At 32.5% G+C, this 9,869-nt stretch overlaps 1 protein-coding gene across 1 annotated transcript; it reads left to right on the forward strand.

Annotated features, from left to right (window-relative positions):
- Nucleotides 1-7,138: 7,138 nt before the first annotated feature.
- Nucleotides 7,139-7,796, forward strand: LOC107638590 (protein RALF-like 33). The gene has a single exon (XM_016341928.3). It carries the CDS (start codon nucleotides 7,185-7,187, stop codon nucleotides 7,572-7,574), a length of 390 nt encoding a protein of 129 aa, XP_016197414.1. The 5' UTR covers nucleotides 7,139-7,184; the 3' UTR covers nucleotides 7,575-7,796.
- The last annotated feature ends 2,073 nt before the right edge of the window (nucleotides 7,797-9,869 follow it).

A 9,869-nucleotide genomic window follows, 5' to 3' on the forward strand; every position in this document is an offset into this window, starting at 1 on the left:
TGAAGAAAAATTTGATATTAAGTAGATGGATAAACAATGAACAAAAACAATGAAAAAATTGATAATCAATCAGATTGATAAACGATTTTAATTGTAGGGATTGAGTAATTGTTGATAGATTATTCACTAATTTATAATCTTAACATTAAAGAAAAGATAAGATTAGAGTATCTAAATCAAAATAAAAACTTAAAAATTGAAGATAGAATTTTAAAGATAAGATAGATGAATAATAAAATAATAATTTATAATCACGAATAGAAAAATTTAGAGAAGTGTAACATACAACGCATTGCACAATTCAATCGATTGGATTGTGAAAATCTATATTGGTTTGAAGACTTAAATCGATTGGTTAACATGACCAATCGATTGAATAAGAAAAATCCCACATGTGCGCCTTGCAAAATTCAATCGATTGTGTATAAATTCCAATCGATTGAAGTTTCCATTAATTTGTGCATCCAATCGATTGAATTTCTAACAAACACGATTTTTCAAGTCCAATACGTATATAACAGATCAACAATAAAATTATGATTGATTAAGATTGCAAAATATTTATTACGATTAATAGAAGATCTAATTTATTATTGTTTTAATTTTTTATTATTAATAAACATAATAGATAAATAATAAAAAAATAATTTATAAAATAAAAAATAAATTTTATAATTAAATAATATATAAAAAATTAATTTATAATTAAAATTAAATAAAGACTATTTAACAATTATTAAAAAACATATTTTATTATAAAACTATTTAATGGTCCAAACGTTTTGCGACTATCAAATCTTTTGCCTTAAACTTGAGTTTGGCTTCAAATTAGATCAATTCATTAAACTGTACTCATAATTAATTAAGTGTTTTTTGTCGTGATAATTAATTGGAAAAGTATGAGGAAACAATAGACTTATTGTACAATGCATACAATGGGGTTTAAATGAAATTTAAATTAAATAATGGGTTATTAATTAATTTTGTATTATTTCTAATTTGAAATTTAAAACCATTTAGTATTACTATTAATTATAGATTCTAATCAACTAATTAGGTTAAAACGCTGCATCATCTCATCAACGATCACACGGCTGCCCCATGCAGGATCTTTCCAACGCAGCCGCCCTCTCATCTACGATCGACAGCGCCGTCCTCTCATCTGCACACAACGCAGCACGGCTGCCCCATGCAGGAGCTTTCCAACGCAGCCGCCCTCTTATCTACGATCGACAGCGCCGCCCTCTCATCTGCACACAACGCAGCCAGTGTTCACTCCTTCAGAATGGCAGAATCGCAAGAAGAACATGTTGCAAGCGAGGGTCCTCCTTTATGCACATCACCTAGCCGAAATTCATTAATGGAGGTTGATATAGTTGAACCGTTAGTTTGTGTTGCCTCTGAAGTTTCTGAAAATTTATCAAACGAACAAGAAAACTTAGCCGCCGATGTCGCAGAGCACGGTCACAAGTCGAACAAGGTGAGCAATTAGGATCCTCAAATTCTGCCATGGATGTTTATTTCGCGTTTAATTCTGCCATAAATGAGTTCTTTGATTGTATGCTTATTGAAACATGCAATTGTAATCGATGAGTTGAGATGCAATTAAAGTTATGTTTGTTTTATTTTTAATAGTATGATTATATGCATTGAGGATTAGCTGAAATTAAGTAATCATTTTATGGTTATATGATTATATCCAGGAAGTATATTTTCTTACGTGTTTTTGTATGTGAATTTATGCTGTCATCATGTTAAATGGCATCTTTATTTGCTAATCATCCTATTATGGACTTATGTGCCTATATGCATGATGGGATAGCATAATCTAATTTTTTGGTATGCTTATATTAATTTATTTTTATCTACAGTGTGTGTATATTATCTCTACATGATGATCATGCAAGTATGTAAAATAGATAACTATAGTGTGATGCAGTGGCTGAACTTGTTTACTGAATTGAAGGAATTGCTATTTGTATTTGCAACATGCTAACCATGATATGCTTATATGAGTGTTTTAATCATGTAATGATATGCTTATATGCTCACTGCATATTTTTAACGTTATATGCTCATATGCTTCCTGCATATTATTTTAATATTTTTTATGCTTATAGGAATAAATAATGTTAAGATTTTAATATTTTTCTTCCTGCACCTGAAGAAAAGAGTGTGTGTATCTGAATATACAGGAAAAGAATTTTTTTCATGGAGTGAAAAAAGAAGCCACTAAAGATAGATTAAGGCCCTTAAATAATAGCCAAAATAAAAGAAATAATTTTACATAATTTTCATTGAATGAAAAAAAAAAACAACTAAAGGGTTGAATTTAATTAAATAATACATGAAATGAAAAAAAATAATTCTCATGGTTTGATTTGTAGCTGTTGATGTGTTTTCGGTGATTGTTTTAGAGATAAAGATGTGTAAAGTTTGATAAAGATGTGCAAGACTGGGTTTTGTTCAAGAATTCAAGACGGAGAAAACAAAAGAATTCACCCCTGGTATATGTTTAGCTTAATCTCAACTTTTTATGTTTATTTGGTATAGTACTATCATAGAACATAACTATTGGACTTTTTCTTTTCTTTTTTTTTTGGCAGGTGGTTCGTCCGCACACATTTCAAGATATAAACCATTGTGCTGTTTCTGGCCTGAATGTTTCCGAACAAGCCGGTGGTTTCATGTCTTTGTTAAGCTCCTTCAACAAAAAGTAGGATTAGTTGGACGAGGTTGTGATAGTGTATATTTTCTCATCTCTGTGTTTATAGGATTCATGTTAGTTTAAAGATTCTAAGGCAGTTGTTGCAAAGGTCCATATGTTATTAATTGCAAGAACTCTTTTTCCATTAGATAGAACGAACCCTTTTACTTTTTTTTATTTCGTGTACACTTAAAACATAACGAGTATATTGGGTGGTTATTCTGTAATCCACGAGATAGTTTAATAAAGTTGTACCCGATTTCTACATGCCTCACTGTATAGTTTTTCGGTACGTAGTTGTTCATTATAGACACTGTTTACACGTATTTATAATGAACTAATGTGGATGTTCATTTCCATAGGTAATCAGATGTTCATTTTTACTCTAAGCATGGATGGTTACCTGTTAATACTCGTGTGTGCTGCACTTGGTTGTTATGTTTTGATTTTGATATTATAAAAATTTTGATAATTTTTCTTCTGAGATAGATTAATTCTTTCGTTCTTTTTAACAAAATTTTTAATATATGCGTTGAAAAATAAGTCCTTAATAAATTAAAAAAATATAAACTAATATTTTTCATCCAATAATCAGTTAATAATTTTCTCTTTATTTTATAATCCCAACTCAAATCTTTATTCTCTATTTACTTATCATTTTGTTAGCTAACTATTGTCTAAAATATAAATTGGATGTTCATTACAGTAAGGTATTGGATGTTCAGTTTAGCTATATTAGTGGATGGTTAGTGGTCACATATCTCAACATGCACAAGTATGGCAACTTTACCAAGCAACCTTGATAAATCTGGGATTCTAACATATAAAAAAACATAGATAATTTTTAGGTAAAATAACCAATAAATCATTGTACTGTAGAAAAAAAAAAGATGTCCTGGAATCAAGTCTTTCTAATGTGACAAACAAATCCCTAATCATCTCAGCAGTAGGTAAACTCAGTATAATGTGGTAGTTCAATTCATTGCAACTAATACTAAGTAAGCAACTTCTTCTTGCCTTTGCGCATTGCCCCCTTCGGTAATCCCTCCGCACGTTCAATCAATGACCGTGTGCTAGGTGCAGTGTATGGTGAACTAACGTCATTCTTCTTGTTCCGTGGTGCATTGCGACGAACAGGTTTAACCGTTTCACTCAATAACGAAACAAGCTGATGAACCAATGCATTGTGTGGGCCACAAATTATGTCTAGCATCAACTCCATCCGGTATGAACTGAGTGAATCCTGTGCGTAGATTTATCAGGGAACTTAGTGTTAAGAATCATTACTGTGGTATTTTTGTACAGCACGAATAATTAGAATTATGAAAGTCTTTATTTTACGAAAGTTCCACAATTAATAGAATTCCATTAGAAAAAAATTCTACCAAAGTCGCCATGTAATAAGGATAACCGAATTAGGAACATGGTATATAAGGAGTGAGCTAATAAATGTGAAGTCCTGATACAGAGATAACTAAATTCCAAGCAAACTGAAGTGGTAGACATTCTCTAAATGTTTGGTCTAGTGGCATATATGGATAAAACTGGTTAAATTTATGCATGGACTGATCATTAATTATATCAAGCACACCAACATACTTATAGGTTCTTGGATAAAAAACTTAATTTCAGGTAGCCACAAAAGAAATACATATATAATTTTTTGTATTGCAGAAAAGAAGACAATTTTGTTTATAATGCAAGCCGTGTAATTTAATATACCAGCATCTAGCAGTGTTCTGTCATGCTAAATTCACACTGTAGAAAAAATTCTACCAAATTTGCCATGTAATAAGATCACACAATGATTATTCATCCAAAGTGAGTAATAAGGTTAGCCAAATTAATTTTATCTAATACCCAGGTCCAATGAATATGAAAAGATAAATAAACAAATAGATAGATAAATAAGACCACTAGCAGACAAAATGATCATAGAAATAAGTTTAGGTAATATGAAAGAGCAACTATACACTAAACATATACACTACACATGATCAAATAATGACTCTCAAGAAGTAGTAGTACTGGTATATAGTGCCGCCTATGAATCATGAGCAACAAAAATCAATGGGCTGATATATCATTCCATAACTCCACACGCACATATATATATATATACACAAAATCCACAACAAACTCCCATCACATTATGTCAGTTTGGCAGTGCTTGATTAGACTTCATTTAACCACAACTATTCACATCACAAAGCACTTACAATTCACAAAACATTAAAAAAAGAAAAGCAAAATCTCCAAAACACTAATGAATAATTCTATATTGCTGGATTCTCTAGATACAAGGCTAGTATATGGCACACCATTTTATTGATTATGAAACTAGAGAGAAAATGATAGAGATCAGCGACATAAAGAACAAAGAGGGCACAATAATCAAAGTGGGTTAATCACGCATTTCATCAACAAAATCCATCTACAATCTAACATGCAACCGCGATTACTAATCAGAAACTGAACAACCTCACCCACTTACCTTGGATGGTTAGGATCCTTCCGGTCAAGATGTTGGATGTCTTTCCAGTGACCTGTTCAGTAGCAGGAGGCTATTTCTCGAAGGTGGGCTGCTTCTGTGCTCAGAGAGAACGGGTCCCGGTCACGGAATACTCGGAAGATGTTTAGTTCGGCGGTGAGATCTCCGACGCGGCTGTTCTGATCAACGGCTTCTAGCCCGGCAGCTGGGTTGCTTGCTTCTCGCCCGGCAGCTGTTCTGATCTTCGACGCGAATGCCGGATGTTCAGTGACGGCGCCGTGCTGGAGGGAAGCGAACAGGTCGCTTGCTTGCAAGGTTGCGGCGCTCAGGTTTCTAGCGCCGTCACGGCTCTCTGCTACCAATTGGAAGGGTTTGAGTGGGTGAAGAGAAAGGGCGAAACAAAAGGGATTGGGGTTTGGGGAAAAATTAGAAATAACAAAAGTATGGTGGTGTGCTAAAGTAAACAGCTATATTAGGATTAGGGTTAATTTTCTATTTTAAATTCAATTGGGCCCAATTAAAAAACCCATTGTAGCCATTGTATAGATATTTCATTGTCTTCCTAGCGGGATCCAAGTGTTTAAAATTGTGTCTTGATAATTATTAATTTGGGTGAACCTTCTTCCAGTGTTGACAATAAATAGACGCTGGAAAGGTCTACTATTTTTTTTTAAATGGTATATACTATATAGTTTCTAATGCATAAATTGGGTTTAGATTAATATTATTGGTAGATAGCAACAAACCAAGCCAAGAACAATAATGACAATTAGAAAGGTTAGGTATGAAAAGAATAAAGCATAGTTTAGCTTTCATCGTGGCACTTGCACAGTTGCACTACTGCGGCTAATTTTTTTTATATTGGGTTATTATTGGTGTTTTTGGTTAATATTATGATGATTTGGTGTAATGCAGTGATATGGGATAAAAAGAAATCGTTAGTAACGATTTTAAATAAGACAAAAAAATAGAAAAAGTTAACAGAAATCGTGAATTACGATTTCAAATAAGACAAAAAAAAAATAGGAAATCGTGAGTTACGATTTTAATTTTTTAATTTAAAAAAAATATAATTTATGAAATCGTGAGTAACGATTTCTTTTGTTTTACAAATCGTAACTAACGATTTGTATTATGTATCACACTTTACGCTTTTAATTTTTTAATTTAAAAAAAATATAATTTATGAAATCGTGAGTAACGATTTCTTTTGTTTTACAAATCGTAACTAACGATTTGTATTATGTATCACACTTGTGAAATACACCCATTTCGACTCATATCAACGTAATACACCATTTCATCCATCATATAAAAAATAATTATTTTCACTACTGCACACACATCATATGTTGACATCTATTATAGATTTCGTATTTCAATATTTTTAAGAAATTTTTTCTTTTTTTTTTTCTTAAAAAGAAAGGAGAAGAGAATAACACCTGAATTTGTTTCAATTATCAATTAGTCGCTCAAATCATTAGACAAATTCTTGACTCAATACATCTGTCTATTGAGAACATTGCAATCCATTTTGAATATAGAAAATAAAGAATTCAATTCTTCCATCTCACGAGATTAACTGGAACAGCTCCAATTAGCCTAAAAATAATTAAAACCGAAAAAAAAATTAAAAGAAAGAAATCAATGTCACTCATGGGCTGGCTTCCAACTGTCTTAGTCGCAATACACGTTCTCTAAACAAAAAAAAGAATACACATCAATAATATTATTATGTTTTTTCTATTTTATTTTTTAAAATTATGTTGTGGTACTAGATTTAATGGTTAATTAAAGTCAAAAAGGATGATTAAAGTGTGCGTGGGAAGCAATTACCATTAGTGGCAGTCACGTTAAAGTCAAGTGGCAGCACTGGTAAATAAGTGGAAAAGTAATGGCATATTGTGAGAAAGCATCGCTTATAATGTAAGTCGCAGAGGCTCTTGTTCTTCTGCTCAAAACACAGTCACAAACAAAAACGATAACATGGCGAGCTCAAGAACCACTAGAACCTTCTACGCTTTCTTTCTCCTCTGCGCGATCCTCTCCGTCCACGTGTCACTCTCCTCATGCTCCGCCGTCGGTGACCTGGACCACCAGCTCGGCGCTTTCTTCCTGCCGGTAAAGTCCGAGTGCCGCGGATCCATCGCGGAGTGCAGCCTTCTCGCCGGAGACGAGGACGAGACGGAGTTCCTGATGGACTCGGAGAGCAACCGGCGCATCTTAGCAGGGAAAAGGTACATAAGCTACGGTGCGCTTAGGAGGAACACTATCCCTTGCTCGCGACGTGGCGCTTCCTATTACAATTGTAGACCTGGCGCTCAGGCGAACCCTTACCGCCGCGGATGCAGTGCCATCACACGTTGCAGGCGTTGAGAGAGTGGTGTCCTGTTCAGTATTATTCACACTTCCTCTTTCTTTTTCTTTTTTTTTTTTAAATATATTTTTGTAATTGATGAGGATTATTTTATTACTGTTATTATTAATTGTTACTATTATGGTTCTATATGTATACGAGTAGCGAGAGAGAGAGAGAGCGAGAGAGCGTAGAGCTGAATAAAATATTAAAATCAAAAGATAATAATTACTGTTTGCATCTATGCGTATTGTAATTAATTATTTTTTTCTTGGTAATATTTATTGGCTGGATCCGCCTTTATTTTCTGTTTTGCCAAGTTGAGAATGAAATGAGGGAGCGGTGAGTGGGGGAGGGAGGGAATGTCATTGTTTTCTGAGCAAAGCCATGTTTGGTTTTGGAAGGTAATGTGAAGTGATGAAATTGGGGCTGTGGCTTTTGGTTTTCGATGCAAAGCAAAGGAATAGGAACTGAGAATGGGCCTCCTTTGGGATTTTGCCTTTTGGGATGTGTGGCTTCAAAGAGAAGCTGGGTTGTGTGGCAGTATCTGTTTGGTGCCTTGTCCCTCCTTGTTCCCTTCTCTTTTTCGCTTTTTCCTAACACTTTCAATTCAAATTCTTGAATTACCAATATGCCCCTCCTTCATTCATTCATAATCATATTCCGTAAATTTCTCCCTCTTAGTCACTCTGCTCGTCTCATGTCAATTCTTGATCACCTTTTTAGGTTATTGCAAATTTATTCAGATGTTCCCCTAAAAAATAGATGGACATATAAGGTCATAGTGCATCAAACGATATTGCAATAAAAATGGCAGCATTAAGCCATTAACAAAAACGTGAGTTGGGTACAAATTAAATTTATAACGTTGAGGTATTTATCAAGCTTAAATGGGATCAGAGTAGGCACTTTGGTTGGAAAATAGACTTTGGAATCATTGCTTTCTTTTGCGTTGCTTTAATTTAAAGGAGGAAATGATATTCTTATGTTAGATTAAAGCCAGCCTCACATGCATTATTATCCGCATCAATCAAAATCAACGAACGCGCTACTATGATTAATATGATGGCATCTAGCATCTTTACTTTCGTGTGTGACAACTAAATACACCTCACAAACCCTTTGTCCCATTATCTTCTGTCCAACTATAATTTTGTCCCGGACCACAAACTTGAATAGAGTAGCTACCTAGCTTAACCTCTTCTACTCTAATTTCTACACATTCATATAAATACACTATCTCCCTAGAGGAATTTATCTGTGCACATCTGAATTTGATTTTGCTCACATTCATTTACACCAAATATTATACTCAACACCCTGCCAAGCTGTCAAATAGCACATATATAGGGAATGAATTCTCTCAATTTTTTTTAACAATTGAAAGGATCCATTTTCATATATATATATATATATATATATATATATATATATATATATATATATATATATATATATATATATATATATATATATATATATATCAGATGCCAAACACCAAACATCACACTTGATGCACCCACAATTTAAGTGATTACATCTCATGAGAGATCTAGCATTCTAGACTCTAGCTAGTTCTAGAACAATGTTAACAAAAATTTTTAACAATATACCTAACACTTTTATAAGAAAAGTTGAACTCTTTAATCTCCTAATTTATTAAATTAGAGCTTAAAAACCTAGCCTTTTTTTATGATGTGTTAAGCATATTAATTTATTAGAAATAAAATGATATATCATTTTTGCTATGTGTAATTCGTCGTTCATTTTAATACAACACAAAGACACTCTTGTCAATGAATTGAACCAGTGCGTTAAAAAGAAGACAAAGAGTCATTGAAGATTAAATTTTACTTTTTTTTTTGGTGACTAAATTTTACTTTAGAGTTTAGACTAGTATTCAGCAATTTATTGATATATTACTCGAATAAAGGAAGAGCTTTTAAATAGTAATTAATGATTACGAAAGTCAACTTATTATTACAGTACTATTATATCACTATAAGATAGGGTAAAATGTATGTTTTCTACTGCTAGTTAAGGTATATATGTTAGTAATGATTATTAACTACTCCAAATTAATATCAACTAACTATATTAACTATAATCTAATGATGGTACCAGTATTGATTATCGAAGATAGTACGCAAAATTTTCTAGGTTAATGTTAAATTGGTAATGTTTGAGAGATAAAAAAAAAGTCAAAACTTATTATATTTAGCACTTATTAATTGTTATAACAAGTAAATAACAATAATTAATAAATGTTAAATAAAATAAGTTATAACTATTTTTGATTAATTTTTTTTTGTTAT

The sequence above is a fragment of the Arachis ipaensis genome, chromosome B1, assembly GCF_059453495.1.
Source record: "Arachis ipaensis isolate K30076 ecotype BB chromosome B1, ASM5945349v1, whole genome shotgun sequence".
NCBI lineage: Eukaryota > Viridiplantae > Streptophyta > Magnoliopsida > Fabales > Fabaceae > Arachis > Arachis ipaensis.